This window comes from Schistocerca serialis, chromosome 4 (assembly GCF_023864345.2).
Source record: "Schistocerca serialis cubense isolate TAMUIC-IGC-003099 chromosome 4, iqSchSeri2.2, whole genome shotgun sequence".
NCBI classification, from domain to species: Eukaryota; Metazoa; Arthropoda; class Insecta; order Orthoptera; family Acrididae; genus Schistocerca; species Schistocerca serialis.
This window is the reverse complement of record NC_064641.1, coordinates 575,044,427-575,064,079: the sequence shown is the minus strand read 5'-3', so window position 1 is coordinate 575,064,079 and position 19,653 is coordinate 575,044,427. Positions and strand designations below refer to the sequence as shown.

At 41.6% G+C, this 19,653-nt stretch overlaps 1 protein-coding gene across 1 annotated transcript in view; it reads left to right on the top strand.

Moving 5' to 3' along the window:
• Window positions 1-19,653, top strand: part of LOC126474612 (phosphoglucomutase-1-like) — a 92,353-nt gene that overhangs the window by 38,293 nt on the left and 34,407 nt on the right. The window contains exon 4 of the mRNA XM_050102089.1: window positions 14,203-14,435. Within this exon, the coding sequence (XP_049958046.1) occupies window positions 14,203-14,435 (233 nt within the window). The remainder of the gene's footprint in view (window positions 1-14,202; window positions 14,436-19,653) is intronic.

Below are 19,653 nucleotides of genomic sequence, written 5' to 3'. Positions count from 1 at the left end.
GTTTTTCTGCCGCGACTTTGAGGTATGTCTCAGGCCCTAAACTGACATTAAGACGCTCTGATCCACGGCCTCTCACACAAAACTAGACATCGTACAGTGTAAATCATTTTGTTACTGCAACTACCATAACACGCGACGCACGGTGGATGATTTTAAATAAAAGACAGTTACAACATAAGGAAAGTAGAAGAGCGCTGCGTTCTGGAGAGTTTCCAAACTGATGTCCGAAAATAATTGATGAACTCTGCATTTTAACTCATCTGTCACAGTGACGGAATAGCTGATGGCTCTGCGTTCCCTTTCGACTGATTCCTCATATTGCATTCATGTACGCGATCACTGTTTCGCTGCTAGCAACCCTCAGAAGGTGTCACCACACCACAAAACTCATTCCCCAACTCAAACAAGCGTTGTCAGTCAATCATTATGTGGTAACCAACAGCGCACCAGTGCACGGATGGGGTGGAAAAGACGCCGCCAATGTACTGTAATAATAAGCAACACAGTTGATAGCGCGAACAATTTTAGCAATTTTACAGTAACTTCAACACTGGCCAACGATGTGACAGCATGTTTCCCCAGTTTCAGTGTCATAGCTAAACCGCCCCTTCTCTACTTTGCGAGTGTCATTGCGAATGTAGATGAATGACTGCTCAGTACATCTATTCAGTGTTAATTCTCGAACACATAAATCGTCAAAGTATACCAGACAGCGCTCTGCATATTTCTAATACCTTGGGCATAGTGCTTAATTTACGATCTATCTCTCTGTGTATGAGAGTCACAGAGCATTCTCGCTGTCTTAGGGTAAAATTAGAGTGAAACACCCTCCTCACACTGTCATTGACCAACCTACCATGCAGCACCGTTACCGAATTAATCTGCAACCGATGAGAAGAAGACTGCTACGCTCCACGTCTCGTGAATGAATGGAGCTTTCTGAGTCCTAACCCATCCAAGTGCACGAGATTTGTCGAGATGCGCCCATGTCGAGGAGCTTAGCACTCCTTATCGATGTATAGTAACAGATTTCAAAGTGTCGTGATGTAATAGCAGACTGTTAAGAAGAACAAGAAACGAGTGATTTTTATGCGCAATGGGGCTCCAGACGGATGGAGTTCGAAGCATTTTTACGCAAATCAACCAAGCTATCAACTCTAAAGTATTGTTCTAGAGTCTAGGATCGGTACTTGGAAGGTACTGGTTAGAGAGAACATAAACACAAGCACTCCTAAGGCTACAACGTTCTGCACTTAAAATGGGCCATAATGTTAGATCGCCTGCGTTACCAACCTATCAGTCATATGGAATGTAGTGCTGTTAATATTCCAATGTGAGTAATATATTTCAAGTACATGACATACATCCTCCTTCCAGGTTTGTCTACGATAAACTATGTTATCGAACTGTAAAACGAAAAAACTACTTCCGTAAAACATTTGCTCTGTATAATACGAGCACAATATAGCTTTCCAGAGACGTATAGTGTCCAACGTTCTCATCCGATCACTGTTCAGAAATTATACGATGCTTGCATCAGGTCTACATAAAAATGATCGTTAGTAGTGGGGGATACCTCCTACAAGGAAACAGATAATCACATAGCAGCAGCATCCGACATGTAAAAATTACAAGTCATTCTGTCACTAACTCTGTAACAGCACATCTGTCAGGCAAATGTGTACACAGGGATTGCAGCGCCTCATAAGCACCTATCGCTAAGTTAGTTATGACGCCGAAGTCTCGATTTTACACCCAATATGCGACAGAGGGGATGGATTACATCGCATAAATCAAAGTTCGTTTGGAGGAATGTGTCAAGTTTCATCACACACGAGATGGAAGTCTTCTGATGACCGACAGGTTTACGGTTAACAGTCGCAGGTAGACAGTGCTCTAAACCACATACAGAACACACGGCTGTATACAGGTAGAATGCAGGCTATACCACGCGACTGTTGCATCCGGGCAGAACAGTGAAAAAATTGACCTGCAGCAACTTCTCCTTCTCTATAATCCATTACTCAACCATTAAATCGTACCTCATTACAGCTCCATCTCAATCGATCACCCCGTACACTCTCTGTTATCCTTTAACGGAGATGCAAGTAAGTTTAGAGATGAATGGGCCTCTGTCATCCTGAAAAGCATCAAATACAGTAGTCAACTCGCGTCTATCACTGGTACCTCAATAGACATATAATATAATGCTGCCTCGACGGAAAAAAATTGACTGCCTCCCTGATTCCCTTCGTTTCGATGTCGACGATTTCTCGGATTCCTCTTGTTGCTGCATACTTGTTCCTATGTACAAACTGTTCGGCGCGAACCAGAAGATACTCAAGTACTTCCGCAGTTCCCCCTCATTTCGGTGTATATTCGGTCAATTTATACCTATTCCCTCGTCATTTTTTCGCAATTCTATCGATTTTATGTCAGATCTATCCACGCGATCATGACATAACCTCTCGTTCCGTGTTTTAAAATTGACTGTAATTGTAGCACAGCTGCCAACACCTAGCCAAAATGCACTGATCGGGAAGCCTGATATAGCACTGTACTCGACTGTATCCAGTCACCCAAACATTTGGAGAGCGATTGCTCTGTTTTCTGTATGTCTGTGTATCTATTCTGATAAAACTTCGTTCAAGTAATGCTGCAGAGATATTATATTTGCTCGCTGTTTAATGCCTTCAATCAATGATTCTGGACGGCAAAAGCGAGAAGAGTCTGTTATTTGTTACAGAATTACAGGGCCTCTACAACCCACACCTATGGATTTTTTGGGAAGTCTTAAGAGTCATCGTTTTACAGAGGTTTTGGTACAGTTCTTAGCCGATTATTGTGAGAATGACAATTTGGCAACAATAATGCAAACTAAGGAAGTCTTTATGTCTGTTGGAGGTCAGTGATACTGTTATCAGATAAGTGAAAATCATGTCGTAAAGACTGAAGAGATTGATTATGAATATCAGCTTGAAGAATCGGATATGCGGATTATGTTTCACGTTAGCGAAGTGCCACCATTTCAAAAAGTTTAGTGAAACCCTGTGATACTGATGTATTAATAATTTTGCTGGCCAATAGGCATAAAGTTTTTCTATCTGAAATCTGGTTGGCAGGTTCATCAACTAAGACTGTATCAACTGCACAGAATTAGCATCGAAGTTGGGATACTCATTATGTCTAAGTCTCCCAGTATTCCACGCACTTACAGGCTGCGATTTCACGGGTGCTTTCTACAATAAGGGGAAAAGTTAGAGAGTTTCAAATTTTCGCAAATTCTAAATCTACAAAAAAACTTTTGCATCGTTAATAAATGACGCTGACGGTTTCATTGACGAAAAATCTGAAGTGGTTCAATAGTCTACTGCTCTTATGTGTGGCATAAAGCAGTGCAAAAGTATTTATGAGGTGAAATTTTGTGTTTTCCAAACGAACTATTCAGCCGAAAAGATAATGAAAAGTTTTTTTGAAAAAACTAAAAACTTCAACGCAAATATGATTCCACCATTCTGGAAAAAAATTATGCGGCTTAATGCTACCGGCCCTTATTGTGTAAAACTTCAGCCTGAATCTTGTGGGTGGTACATGAATGGCTGTTCAAAGCCACCCCTTGGGGACCCAACACCTTTACAAGTTGACGAAATCTTATGAGTTACAGACAGAGATAATAATAATGACATTGCCTCAGAATTTCGCTTCGGTATTTCAACTTTCGGTGCATCGGATTCTGAACTATTAGTATTTGAAGACTTTGTGTTTTAAGTTGTACAATAAATTGCATTGTTTGTGTTGCAACAAATGCGTTAATCGTTTTTTAAAATGTTGATTTATTTCCCTCGCTTATTAACCCTATTTTATAAGTAAAGGAATGTGTAATTTGAGAGGTAAGTGAATATCCCTTACTATTACTACACTTCTATGTCTGCATCTATACTCTGCAAACGACGGTGAGGTGTATGGCAGAGGGTACGTGCCATTGTACCAGTTATTATGGTTTCTTCCCGTTCTGTTCACGTGGCAACGGGAAGAATGTATTTTGAATGCCTCTTTGCGTGCAGTAATATTTCTGGTCTTATTCTCATGATCTCTATGTAAGCAATACGTAGGTGATTATAGTGTATTCCTAGAGTCATCATTCAAAGCCGGTTCTTCAAACTTTGTTAATAGACTTCCTCGTTATAGTTTATATCTATCTTCAAGAGTCTTCCAGTTCAGTTCCTTCAGTATCTCTTGCGACACTCTTCCACGGATTGGACGAACCAGTGACCATTCGTGCTGCCTTCTCTGTATTTGCGCAATTATACAGTGGAAATTATTACATGCTTCAAAACGCGAAATACAGGTTGTAGACTTGCCCTTTGAGAGTGCTTCTACACTCCATATAATCGCATACAATACACAATCATGTCGCATTGCTTTCATGCCAGTCGCTTGGCAGCGCTGCAGCAGAAAACTTTGCGAGTTTCGCGACTTATTATCTTGGAGTCTGGTTGCATGGAGAAATGAGCATGCTCAGTCTCAATTACACGACGACTGTCTCACAAGCAGCCGTTGTTCTGTGTCTTTCTACATCCCACAGGATTGTACAGAGTGGGGCAAATAAAAGTGGCCCGCACGAGAGGATACGATTGGACGTGAATGTATGCATATACCACACATCGTGACGCACACACCACGTGTACGGCCGTCCCGTGATCCACATCGGTTCTGAGCGTAGTCGAATCAAAAAAATGGTTCAAATGGCTCTGAGCACTATGGGACTTAACATCTGAGGTCATCAGTCCCCTAGAACTTAGAACTACTTAAACCTAACTAACCTAAGGACATCACACACATCCATGCCCGAGGCAGGATTCGAACCTGCGACTGTAGTGGTCGCGCGGTTCCAGACTCAAGAGCCTAGAACCGCTAGGCCACTCTGGCCGGCGTAGTGCGGTCAGTTTCAGTGTGAGTGGAGCAGTGCAGAGGGGACGATGGTACTCACAGTGGAGCTGTTCGTTATGCAGAGTTACGTGGAAACTGTGTGGTCAGTTGTTTGCTGAGAAGCTTAATGGTGTCAAAGTGCCAGCAAAGGATGCCATGCAACGCTTAGCCCGAAAATGGTGTCGGACAGGATTTGATTTGAACAAATAAAAAAAAAAACATTCCGAAACGTGCCCGCACTCCAGATAATGTGCCTGTAGTTCACGTGAAAATGCTTCAGAGTCTTACCAAATCAACTCGACGCCTGTCGCAAGAGACCAGCATATCATGTCGATAATGCGGACGAATATTTCAACTGGACCCGCACATGCATTCCTACCGAGAGTCTGTTATTCATGCATTAAAATAGAAGATACTCCTCAGCGCCTCCAGTTTTGTGAGTGGCTGCTCACTGAGATAACAATGAATAACTTGACCCTGGATCTGTTCTTTATGTATGATGAGCCTGGTTCTTCTGGGTAGTTAAGTCAGCTTACAGAATCACAGGTTCTGGGCAGCGGAGAATCCGTATAACTTCCACGAAACACCATTACATGATCAGAAGGTTGGGGTTTGATGCACAGTGCCTGCAAGTCGCATTATTTGTCCCATCTTCTTTCATCAGGTGCTGACTTAGGTGTGTTACGTTGTCAACATTTTGAAAACATTTGTGTCAGCATTAACGGAGGAGGAAAAGACTTACAGTTACTTCCAACAGGATGGAACAAGTGCCCATACAGCCGGCCGAACCTTGGAACATTTACACAATCTTCACGCCCGACAGAGTCGTTAGCAGAGGTCAATCTGTTCGTCACGTCACCCGATCTGTCAGTGTGCGATTACTTTGTGTGGGGAGCCCTCGAGTCTCAGGTGTATCGCAGCAACCCCCATAGTCTTCAAGAACTGCAGCAGGACATTTCGGATGAGACGAGACTGCAACAATCCTAGCAGTCCAACTTCGATTCACCTTAGAGACTTACTGACAAGTGCCCAAAAGTGCCAAGAGGTGAATCGTGCTCACTTTCAGCATCTACTATAGTCAGGTTAGTAGGTTAGTGCTGGATCTCCATTCCTTTGCTCTGTTTTTTTGTTTCTTGGAACCCTGTCCTCCGGGCCACTTTTATTTGCCCCACCCTACACATTCAGTGTTTCTTCGTTGCGTCACGATCTCGTACTAAGTTATTGACTCTTAAAGCCGCGATAACCTTAAGATTGGCCCACTTCTGCTAAGGCAATCCTATACCATCGTCTCTGCAAAAAAATTATGTACACTTTATGTATGATTGCATAAGGAAACCCGATGAGGGTACTTTATTCCTACATGCTTATATCTACACCAGGCAAACTTACATTATTGCCTGGGAAAAGATAGGCAACCTTACTTTGGCGTTTTATTGTCATCTTTTACACTTGATTGCTGCTATCTTTTTTAGAAACTGCATGAGGGCTATCAACTAAAAAAAATTAACTAAACAATTTTTAATTAGAAATAGCTGTGCAGGGATTTGGGGCGGCAACCCTAGCACATTTTCTTTATTCATACAGTATAATGTATGAAGTATAAATTTTATTGGGAAACTCGATGTGGGAATGTCGATCTAAGTCGCGATCTTAGACTAGTAGATTTAGATTGCCTGTGTTGGCAGCCTGATGTCGACTTACTTCCAACGGCTAACTTAAGAGTCCTTGCTCAGGACGTTGTGAGCTAACTATATGTATAGTCTCTGACTCTTGAGAACTTATGTGCAGTCAGCTCAAAAATCTCGTATTGTCCAGAGGACAATGTCCAACGACTGTCTGTCTCCACAAGAATTTGTCACCACGGTATATATGGTACCCTTACACCATACACTTTCTAAGCCCAGCTTCTTCTTCGTCAAAGAGAATGTTTGAGTACCTCACCTATGCAGAAGACCTGTAAGACATCATGAAGGCTTTTGGTTTTGCAGCCATGTGAATTCGCGGAAATGGCAGGACGTTTCCATGACTGTCACTCTAATTACCTTCTGACGAAGAGAGAAGACAGAGGATGATGAGGGTGACAGTCGTCGAAACGTCTCTCTGCTCAGACGAATCCATTCGGCTATTTTTTTATTGCTATTTCATCCCTCTTGCCCCATATGGGCGTGGAGTGGGCTGTCAGAGGCACCATCAACCGCCAATCAGACATAGGCAACAGTAAGTTGAAAGGTGAAATAATTAGAAAAATTTAGACATTTGTAAAAAGATTAATTTAATAAAGGTTTTTTATGTAAAAGAAGCCCCCCATGAACCATGTACCTTGCCGTTGGTGGGCAGGCTTGCATGCCTCTGCGATACAGATGGCCGTACGGTAGGTGCAACTACAACGGAGGGGTATCTGTTGAGAGGCCAGACAAACATGTGGTTCCTGAAAAGGGGCATCAGCCTTTTCAGTTGGTGCAGGGGCAACAGTCTGGGTGATTGACTGAGCTGGCCTTGTAACACTAACCAAAACGGCCTTGCTATGCTGGTACTCCGAACGGCTGAAAGCAAGGGGAAACTACAGCCGTAATTTTTCCCAAGGGCATGCAGCTTTACTGTATGGTTAAATGATGATGGCGTCCTCTTGGGTAAAATATTCAGGGGGTAAAATAGCCCCCATTCGGATCTCCGGGCGGGGACTACTCAAGAGGACGTCGTTATCAGGAGAAAGAAAACTGGCGTTCTACGGATCGAAGCGTGGAACGTCAGATCTCTTAATCGGGCAGGTAGGTTAGAAAATTTAAAAAGGGAAATGGATAGGTTAAAGTTAGATATAGTGGGAATTAGTGAAGTTCGGTGGCAGGAGGAACAAGACTTTTGACCAGGTAAATACAGGGTTATAAATACAAAATCAAATGGGGGTAATGCAGGAGTAGGTTTAATAATGAATAAAAAAATAGGAGTGCGGGTAAGCTACTACAAACAGCATAGTGAATGCATTATTGTGGCCAAGATAGACACGAAGCCCACGCCTACCACAGTAGTACAAGTTTATATGCCAACTAGCTCTGTAAATGACGAAGAAATTGATGAAATGAGATAAAAGAAATTATTCAGGTAGCGAACAGAGACGAAAATTTAATAGTCATGGGTGACTGGAATTCGAGAGTAGGAAAAGGGAGAGAAGGAAACATAGTAGGTGAATATGGATTGGGGGTAAGAAATGAAAGAGGAAGCCGTATGGTAGAATTTTGCACAGAGCATAACTTAATCATAGCTAACACATGGTTCAAGAATCGTAAAAGAAGGTTGTACACATGGAAGAATCCTGGAAATACTAGAAGGTATCAGATAGATTATATAATGGTAAGACAGAGATTTAGGAACCAGGTATTAAACTGTAAGCCATTTCCAGGGGCAGATGAGGACTCTGACCACAATCTATTGGTTATGAACTGCAGATTAAAACTGAAGAAACTGCAAAAAGGCGGTAATTTAAGGAGATCGGACCTGGATTAATTCAAGAACCAAAGATTGTAGCGAGTTTCAGGGAGAGAATAAGGGAACAATTGTCACAAATGGGGGAAAGAAATACAGTAGAAGAAGAAGAATGGGTAGCTCTGAGGGATGAAGTCGTGAAGGCAGCAGAGGATCAAGTAGGTAAAAAGACGAGGGCTAGTAGAAATCTTTGGGTAACAAAAGGAATACTGAATTTAATTGATGAAAGGAGAAAATATAAAAATGCAGTAAATGGAGGAGGCAAAAAGGAATACAAACGTCTCAAAAATGAGATCGACAAGAAGTGCAAAATGGCTAAGCAGGGTTGGCTAGAGGACAAATGTAATGATGTACAGGCTTATCTCACTAGGGGTAAGATAGATACAGCCTACAGGAAAATTAAAGAGACCTTTGGAGAAAAGAGAACCACTTGCATGAATATCAAGAGCTCAGATGGAAACCCAGTTCTAAGCAAAGAAGGGAAAGCAGAAAGGTGGAAGGAGTATGTAGAGGGTCTATACAGGGGCGATGTTCTTGAGGACAGTATTATGGAAATGGAAGAGGAGGTAGATGAAGATGAAATGGGAGATACGATACTGCGTGAAGAGTCTGACAGAGCACTGAAAGACCTGGGTCGAAACAAGGTCCCGGGAGTGGACAACTGACACCTTAGGAGAGCCAGTCCTGACAAAACTCTACCATCTGGTGAGCAAAATGTATGAGACAGGCGAAATACCCTCAGACGTCAAGAAGAAATTAATAATTGCAATCTCAAAGAAAGCAGGCGTTGACAGATTTAAAAATTACCGAACTATCAGTTTAATAAGTCACGGCTGCAAAATACAAACGCGAATTCTTTACAGACGAATGGAAAAACTGGTAGAAGCTGACCTTGGGGAAGATCAGTTTGGATTCCGTAGAAATATGGGAACACGTGAGGCAATACTGACCCTACGACTTATTTTAGAAGCTAGATTCAGAAAAAGCAAACCTACGTTTCTAGCATTTGTAGACTTAGAGAAAGCTTTTGACAATGTTGACTGGAATACTCTCTTTCAAATTCTGAAGGTGGCAGGGGTAAAATACAGGGAGGGAAGGGCTATTTACAATTTGTGCAGAAACCAGATGGCAGGTATAAGAGTCGAGGGGCATGAAAGGGAAGCAGTGGTTGGGAAGGGTGTGAGACAGGGTTGTAGCCTCTCCCCGATGTTATTCAATCTGTATATTGAGCAAGCAGTGAAGGAAACAAAAGAAAAATTCTGAGTATGTATTAAAATCCATGGAGAAGAAATAAAAACTTTAAGGTTCGCCGATTATTATTATTATTCTGGATTTACAATGTGAGTACATTTTTCCAGCACCTATTCTAGATTACAGTAAGTCACTAATTATTGTTCTCCACTCTTCTCTATTTGTCCATAAATCTTCAGGAATGTTGTTCTTCCTCATTACTGAGTGAACTCCCTGTTTCCATGTATCAGGTGGTCGTCCCCTTTTTCTTCTTCCAATTGGTACCCAGTCGATTATGCATTTTGGTAGCCTTTCCTGTTCCATTCGTCTGATGTGTCCATACCATTTAAGTTGTTTGTGCTCGATGAAATCAATAATTGAATTTTTACATTTCATCTTGTCTCTGATTACTTCATTTCTTATTCTTTCTCGTCTTGATATTCTTGCTGAACGTCTCCAGAAATCCATTTCTGTGGCTAATAATTTTGATTTCAGTTGCCATTTTGTTGTCCACACTTCTGAACCATATGTAATAATGCTCCTAACTATTGTTTTAAAAATCCTTATTTTGTTGTCAGTTGTTATGTGTTTGTCCCAGAGAATTCCATTCAATAAAGAGATTGTCGTCTTTCCAGAATTTATTCTTGATCTAATTTCTTTGTCCTGTTTCCCATCATTTGTAATTTTCACACCAAAATATTTATATTCCTCAGTAGCTGTTATTGTTCCCATCCCTTCTTCTAATATTAAGTCTCCATTCACTCCACCAATTACCATGTACTTTGTTTTATTCATGTTTACATTTAGACCTGATTTTTTATATTCTTGAATCAATTTTCTGGTCATATACTCTATGTCCTCATAGTCTTGGGCTATAATCAGTTGGTCATCTGCAAATTGTAACGAGTATATTGTTCTATCATTTATTGGTATTCCCATAGGGTGACATTTTTTCTTCCAATTCTGTAAAGTTACTTCTGTATATATTTTATACAATGTAGGTGAGATGCTACATCCTTGACGGAATCCTTCTGTGACTTGGAATCCATGTGATAGATATTTACCAATTTTTATTTTTGAAATAGAATTTTTATATAAATTTTGAATTGCTTTAATTATTCTTGGATTTATTCCTATTGATATTAAAGCTTTCCATAAACTGGATAAAGGCACACTATCATAGGCTTTTTCTATATCTATGAATACTAAATGTATAGGTTGTGCCCGAACCATTTTTTTTTCAATAATTTGTTGTAGGCAAAAGATATGATCAAGTGTTGATCTTCCAGCTCTAAAACCTGCTTGTTCTTCAGCCTCCTTTTCTTTGTATTCTTGTTCTAACAAATATTTAATAATTCTTCCATATAATCTACTGAAGGTATTGGTCACTGTTATTCCCCTATAATTTTTACACTCATCTTTCGCTCCTTTTTTATGTATCACTGAAATATATCCTACTTTCAAATAATTTGGGACATCTTCCCCATTTAAACATCTTTCGAAAAGGTTTCTTAACAATTCCATTAATTTCTTTGTTCCTAATTTTAATAATTCTGCAGGAATACCTCCAATGCCTGTAGCCCTTCCATTCTTTAAAGATTTTATTGCAGTTTTTACTGTCTCTATTTCCAAACGGATGTAATTCTCTGCTTGTAGATCTATCATTTCATTATATTCAGGGTTTCCCGATGACATTGTAATTCTGTCAGAGGCAGCAAAGGACTTGGAAAAGCAGTCGAAGGGAATGGACAGTGTCTTGAAAGGAGGATATAAGATGAACATCAACAAAAGCAAAACGAGGATAATGGAATGTAGTCAAATCACGTCCGGTGACGCTGCGGGAATTAGATTAGGAAATGAGACATTTAAAGTAGTAAAGGAGTTTTGCTATTTGGGGAGCAAAATAACTGATGATGGTCGAAGTAGAGAGGATATAAAATGTAGACTGGCAATGGCAAGGAAAGTGTTTCTGAAGAAGAGAAATTTGTTAACATCGAGTATAGATTTAAGTGTCAGGAAGTCGATTCTGAAAGTATTTGTATGGAGTGTAGCCATCTATGGAAGTGAAACATGGACGATAAATAATTTGGACAAGAAGAGAATAGAAGCTTTCGAAATGTGGTGCTACAGAAGAATGCTGAAGAGTAAATGGGTAGATGACATAACTAATGAGGAGGTATTGAATAGAATTGGGGAGAAGAGGAGTTTATGGCACAACTCGACAAGAAGAAGGGACCGGTTGGTAGGACATGTTCTGAGGCATCAAGGCATCACAAATTTAGCGTTGGAGGGCAGCGTGTAGGGTAAAAATCATAGAGGGAGACCAAGAGATGAATACACTAAGCAGATTCAGAAGGATGTAGGTTGCAGTAGATACTGGGAGATGAAGAAGCTTGCACAGGATAGAGTAGCATGGAGAGCTGCCTCAAACCAGTCTCAGGACTGAAGAGCACAACAACAACATGTGGAAGAAACGAGTTCCTTCACTTAAAGAAATTAAAATAGGAAGAAGTAAAATGTAAAAATAAAAGCAAAAAACACATGTTTCAAACATGTAGTAGAAATGGTATTCTTAAAAAAAAAAAGGGTAGCACAGCACTTTCAGTAAAGTTGAAGGACCTCCACTGTGAAAAATGTCTGTTTTTGCAGGGAAAAAACGTTAGGTGTTTAGTAGGGTAGTAGAGGGTGGGTATAAGTGCAGAGAGCTGATGAGTAGTATCTATGGAGAGGATGTTGGAGTGGTGTTTGGGAAGACAGGAAGGGTGTAGTAGTTTGGGGTGTGGGTAGGACCATAATATGAAAGAGAAAAGTGGTGGGGAGAGATGGTGATGGACGAGGAAAAGGGATAGGGAAAATGGGGAGGAAAGGAGAAACGGTGGAGCCATGAGGAGGTGGGGTAGGTGTGAAGGAGCTGCAGTTGATGGAATGAATAAATATCAGGTGGTATTTCATTGTCTAGGAGAGGGAGACAGGACCTGCATGAAAACTAGAGAGTTATACAGGGTGTTTCGAAGTCTTTGCATCAAACAACTAGGCGTGATAGGAAACATGGGGAACAACTTTCATGAGAGAGGGTATCATCAATAGTGTCCCAGGGAAGTGTGATAGGACCACTGTTGTTTTCTCTATACATAATTGATTTAGCTGACAGGATGGGCAGCAATCTGCAATTGTTGCAGATTGGTGCCGTGGTGTACGGTGAGGTATCGAAGTCGAGTGACTGTAGGAAGATACAAGAAGACTTAGACAAAATTTCCAATTGATGTGATGAATGGCAGCTAGCCCTAAATGTGGAAAAATGTAAGTTAACGCGGATGAATAGGAAGATCAAACCTGTAATGTTCAGGTACAGTTTTACTAGTGTCCTGCTTGACACAGTCCAGTCCTTTAAATATCTAGGCGTAGCGTTGCAAAGCGATATGACGTCGAACGAGAATGTGAAAACTGTGGTAAGAAAGGCGAATCGTCTACTTCGGTTTATTGGGAGAATTCACTTGTAAAGGAGACCGCATATAGGGCGCTGATGCGACCTATTCTTGAGTGCTGGTCGAGTGCTTGTGATCTGTACCAGGTTGAATTGAAGGAAGACATCTTCAGCTCGAAGTCGGGTTCAATGTAGCTCTCCACGATAGTCTTGAAAGGGTTCTAACAACGCGGAAGTGTTATTGAGATGCTTCGGGAACTCACATGGGAATCCGTGAAGGGAAGGAAACATTCTTTTCGAAAAACCTATTGAGAAAACTTAGAGAGCCGACATTTGAAGCTCACTGCCGAACTATTCTACTGCCGCCAAAATACAAGGAGCGTAAGGACCACGAAGATAAGATACGACAAATTAGGGCTCATACAGAGGCATACAGACAGTCGTTTTTTTTCTCGCTGTAATTGCGAGTGGAACAGGAAAGGCAATGTCAAGTAGTGGTAGAGGGTACCCTCTGCCACACACCGTACGGTGGCTTGCGGAGTATGTATGTAGATGTAGATGTAGATGTAAATGTAGAACTTTTGTTAGAGACAAAATGTTCACTGAGGCTTCTGGCGGCAGTAGTTGTCCTTTTGTATCGGTTATGCCCCTGAGAGGCTGCAGGGGATAGGCACCTGGCTGCGTGCTTATGAAATGCGCGTTGCGTATAATGCAGACATCGGCTCCACGAAAGATGCTGGGCTGAGAGAAATTAAAGTTATTCATTAGATTTTGAAACATCTTTCTTCGCGTAGAGATACTCATTCTTAAAATATTCTTGTTGAAAATCTCTCTATTAGTTTTCTGGAGTAAGTGGTATGCAGCACACCTGCTTAGTAGACCTGACTTACAGGACCGGCGAACAGTAAAGGAGGCCTTGCGTCTCCGGAAAGTGTCAGTGAATGTTTTGTCTCTAACAAACGGTATTCCTCATGGCGTGATCTGTCAGCTCTAGACGTTTGATGGAAAGACTTTGAAATACCCCGTATATTAGTCGAACTCGTGGAGAAAAACAACGAGATAATATCCGTAATAGATGTTCCTCTAATCTTAAGGTTTTACTTGCTGTTGGTGGCATCTGTGGCTCGTCCGTCTAACAGAGAGGTGGTGGACAGGTGCCGACAGGCTGGAAGTACTTCGGGAACCTGATGGACGCGGGCCTGGTGTGCCTGTGCGGCGAGGAGAGCTTCGGCACGGGCTCGGACCACATCCGCGAGAAGGACGCGCTCTGGGCCGTGCTGGCGTGGCTCTCCGTGGTGGCCGACCTGCGCCTGCACGTCCACCAGATACTCGCCGACCACTGGAAGCACTTCGGCCGCCACTACTTCCAGAGGTGCGCTCGCCTGCAAGCGTCGAGGAACCCCTACATACTGCTGTGTTGCTGCCGTATTCAGTCCGAAGACGGTTTCGATGTAGCTCTCCAAGCATGTCTTGAAAGGCGTCAACCAATCCGCCTCTCGTTTTATTTTGTGGTTTTGCTTTATCAAGTTTGAGAAAGTGTCGTTTTCTCTGACTGCGTTTGCTCATATGTTACATGTTCACACTGTTCGTGCCAGGGAGGTAGATCACGCTGGGAAACTAAATTTAATGAAAGTGATAACTAATTGAAACCCTCAGCTGCCGACAATTGTTGTTGATATACCTCGATGGGAACAGCTGAAAACGTGTGCCCCGACCGGGACTCGAACCCGGGATCTCCTGCTTACATGCCAGACGCTCTATCCATCTGAGCCACCGAGGACACAGATGAATAGCGCGACTGCAGGGACTTATCCCTTGCACGCTTCCCGTGAGACCCGCATTCCCAACTGTCCACAATCTACATACGTAATGCACCTAATAGATATTTGCCCATCCACTGATTACTTATGCACACTAACGTGACGATTCCCGTAAGAGTTCAGGCAACCTGTGCCCATTCGCACAGACGAAGGTCAATGGCTGGATAGCCTTTAACTATATATTAAGATAGTAACTGCTCTCGAAAGAACAGATACCACTGATGACCGTGCAGCTTCTCTAGAATAAATGATAATTTGAAGCCCTCTGCTGCCGACAGGTTCGAGTCCCGGCCAGGGCACACTTTTCAGCTGTCCCCATCGAGGTATATCAACAACACCTGTTGGCAGCTGAGAGTTTCAATTAATTATCATTTATTCTAGAGAAGCTGTACGGTCATCAATGGTACCTGTTCTTTCGAGAGCAGTTACTATCTTAATGTGTAAATTTAATGTGTTTATTCTCATCTTAATTACAATTGATAGCACAATATGTACCTATAACCACCAGGCACAAACAATGATTATCACTAATTTGAATGAATGTGGGTGTAATTACAAACGTATGAAACTAGGCAAATTCAGGCGAGAGTTCTTGGTTTAGCTTTGCTGTAGCAACCTGGTAAGCCAGTTAATCTCCGAAGCCAGCTTCGGTGGCGACTGTCTACCACGACACTGTGTCATCAGACTCGGCTGTGCGTCCCTAGATGTGAACCCAATCGATTGGGCCTTCAGAATCGAAGAGTAGGTATGCCGTCTTCAAAATTTCAGCAGCTCAATGCAGTTTAAAATCTTATAAAACCTTTACCAACTCGTAGCGAGGTTTGTACAGCAACTAGTAATATACAACGAAGAAACAATCAGTCTTGGTTGCAAGGTTGTAATTATTATTTATTTATCAATGGTGTGTATGGTTTGATTCGGTCACATTCAGGTAGGCTGATATTACATTGTGTTAGGCAAACAGTATACTAAGCATACAAAACATCCCAGCAAATAATTGCCCTCGTCAATTATTTGGAAACATTGGGCGGTATCCTTGGCGAGACACGCGCTGTAGTCCAACAAATGTCGGATCAGGCCTTCATGGATCTGTCACCACGCCTGATCCTTTATTCGTTGGACTACGGTGCATGTCTCACCAAGGATGAGGGCAGTTATCTGTTCGGACATTTTGTGTGCTCGGTATCTCATGTGCCTGACACCATCTGATACCAGCCAGTCTGAAGATGTCTGAATCAGGCGAAACGCGTCATAGGTAAATAAGTAATAATTACAGCCCTGCAACCAAGACTGTTTGTTTCTTTATGGAAAATTTTACGCTGAAAGAACAAGGTGTTGCTTCTCCCGCCTTCTGATTGCATGAGACACCTGCTCTTACTGGCAAACTCATCTTGTTAATTGGTCAGTGCGCCCTCACCTGTACACGGAGGCGAGGCAATTTACATTTTTGCACAGGGAAATTACTGAGAAACGGAAGAGTCGAGTCGCGAAGCTTGAGTCGCTATTCAGTGGTCACGTGAGTACGACATTTGTTTCTGTACACTTGTAAACAGTGGTTTTTGAGTGGGAGTTCAGCTCTGAGCTAGGATTCATAAGGATTAAACTTCATTGTTGGGAGCAGTGCGGTATTCTCGCAAGTGATCGTTCCAGTATCATCATCGTCATCATCATGAACCTGAACAGTTTCCAGCTCCAGGGTGGGTCTATTCGGAGCATAAGCCTCGCCGTCTAGTCTTGTTTTCCCACCATCTTACTGCATTCACTCTGGTCCAGTCTTCACCTCTTTTTTCAGCACACTCTTCCACACCTCTCAGCTGTCTGTCCTTGGTCTTCCTTTTGTTCGTTTCCTTCGCATCTCCATTTCGTGTATCTTCTTGGGAATCCTCTTGTTTTCCACTTTCCATAATGCCCATATCATCTTAGCCTTGATGTTTCTATCCTTCTCTGCAAGGGTTCCGCTTTCACTATTTTCCTTGCCGTTTCATTCCTCATCCACTCTCTTCTTCTTGTTACTCCTGTCCTACTTCTGAGGAACTTCATCTCACATGCCTGTAATCTGCTTACATCTCTTTTCTTCATTACCCATGTTACAGATGCAATGGTCCATATGCAGCATCGTTTTACGTAAATTCAAATGGAACTGAACTCGGTACTTAATTGCTCACGATTCATTTCAAGTACTGTGTGCTCAATTAACTTTCATGGTTCTACTCGCTGAGTGTCACGAGCCACCTTTTACAGTTCATTTATTATTGGGAAGTGGTGACTTTCGTTTACTCGATGAGTTTGAATCTTTGTGTGCGACCAGTCGGGTGCTCATCTTGCGTTCCCTTAGTTCACAAATCATTGGTGACTAGTAATGATTGGTGCGTTTTTCTCGTTTGCTCGCATGGAACCATAGGATTAGTATTTTAATGTGTGTTCCACGTAAATGTAATTTCAGGAGTACACTACATCTTTAAATAATTGCTCATTGTGCAATTCTGTAGTTCGTTAAACTTCGTCGCAACGTGCATACAGGCATGCCTTTCCTCCTCCTGTAATCCATAACCTCATATACTCTGTGACAGAAAATTACTTGAAGTGTTTAATTAAGAGCAAACCCTGATCGGTCGTTCTGGACTTCACTAATTAAATTTCCGTTGCACATCGTTCTTCTTAGCACAGAGGATATGACTAATAATCAATATTCGTGGAACTTCAGACGATTCGGCACTCAGGGCCAAGTAGATTTTTTGGAACACAACCTACGACCAGCTTAGAGACAGAAGTGATGACACTTTCTGCAGGGTCTGGCCATCATTTTGCAGGACAGTGCTCAAGCACTTACAGTGCAAGCTGTAACTTATTTGTTTGACTGATGGGGCTGCTAAGTGTTATACCACCTAGTGCACTCCCCTGACGTAAGCCCTCGTGAGTTCAACTCTATTTCTAAACTGAAGGAAACACTTCAAGCATTCGCTTCAGAACTGCTACAAATTCGTTGGGCAATAGACCGCGTCGCTCGAACTGTCAACACAACTGGCACTGCTAAGAGTATCCTACGACTTCCACATCGCTGGCAACGGGTTATACACAATACTGGTGGCTACTTTGAAGGCCAGTAAGACTTTGAAACACGTATCTATTTTGTTCGAGCTGTAAATGAATAGCTGCCACTATTAAAGTTCCATCCCTCGTAGATTTAAGTAGTAGGAAGTCTTTCCTGACTTTCCTGAATATATTTCTCTGGAGTGTAACTATGTATGGAAGTGAAACACGGACGATAAACAGTTGGGAAAGAAAGAGAATAGAACCTTTTGAAGTGTGGTGCTACAGAAGAATGCTGAAGATTAGATGGGTAGATCACATATATAATGAGAAGGGACTTAACAGAATTGGGGAGACAAGAAATTTGTGGCGTAGCTTGACTAAAAAAAAGGGATCGGTTGATAGGACACATTCTGAGACAACAGGGGATCACCACTTTAGTACTGGAGGGAAGCATGGATTGTAAAAATCATAGAGGGAGACCAAGAGATGAATATACTAAGCAGATTCAGGAGGATGTATGTTGCAGTAGTTATTTGTTGATGAAGAGTCTTGCACAGAATAGAGTAGCATGGAGAGCTGCATCAAACTAGTCTGCGGAGAGGAAGACCATAACAACAACCACCTCCCCATTACATATCCGATCTACCATAATCTAATCCTTAGTGCACCACTGTAGCACCACATTTCAAAAGCTACTTTTCTCGTCTTGTTGGAATTGTTTATCGACCACGTTTAACTTCCTTATAAGGTTACAGTCCGGACAAACGACTTCAAAGAAGTCTTCCTAACAACTAAATGTGTATTTAACGTCAACAAATTTCTGTCTTTCCGAAACGTTTCTCTTTGTATTGCTTGTCTGCATTAATATCTTCACTTCTTCGGCCATCTCCTGTTATTTTGCGCCCTAACAAAACTCGTCTACTTTTAGTGCCTCATTTCGTAATCTAATCCCTTCAACGTCCCTGATTTAACTCAGCTGCATTCATTTAGTCTTATTTTATTTTTGTAGATCACTTATAACTTCTTTTCAAGACACTGTCCATTCCTCAACAGCTCTTCCACGTCCTTTGCCCTGTCTGATAAAATTACAATGTCCTCATCAAATCACAAAGTTATTATTTCTTCTCCTGAAGATTAAACCCCTTCTTTAATTTCTCCTTGTTTTTCTTAATAGATTGCTCAGTCTAAAGACTGAATACAATTGTGGATAGGCAACATACATGTCTCACTATTTTCGTAACTACTGCTTTACTTTCGTGTCCTTTGACTCGTATGACTGCAGTCTGATTTCTGTACAAGTTGTAGATAACTTTTCGATTAGATTAGATTAGATTCAATTTTCGTTCCTTAGACCTAAAAAATTAGATGATTCTCGTAGTTGTGGAACATGTCATAAGGTATAACATAAAAAACATAAAGCATTTGAAAACAATACTTACCATCCTCATCATTTGTCAGGAGATTGTCAAAATAGACGAATACGTTGCAGTAAGCTGGAAATGCTAATATTTACAGAATTAATACACTGTCAGAATGAAAAACAGTTATGCACTTTTAATAAATTTATCATACACAAAATACCTAATCTTGGCTGTTATGACCAAGTGCTGTCGAAACTGAAATCTAACAGACATTTTTGCTTAAGATATTCGTCTACAGAGTAGAAGGAGTTGCCTATCAAAAAGTCTTTCAAACTATGTTCATACGATGCTTTATCTGAAACCAAGTTTTTAATGG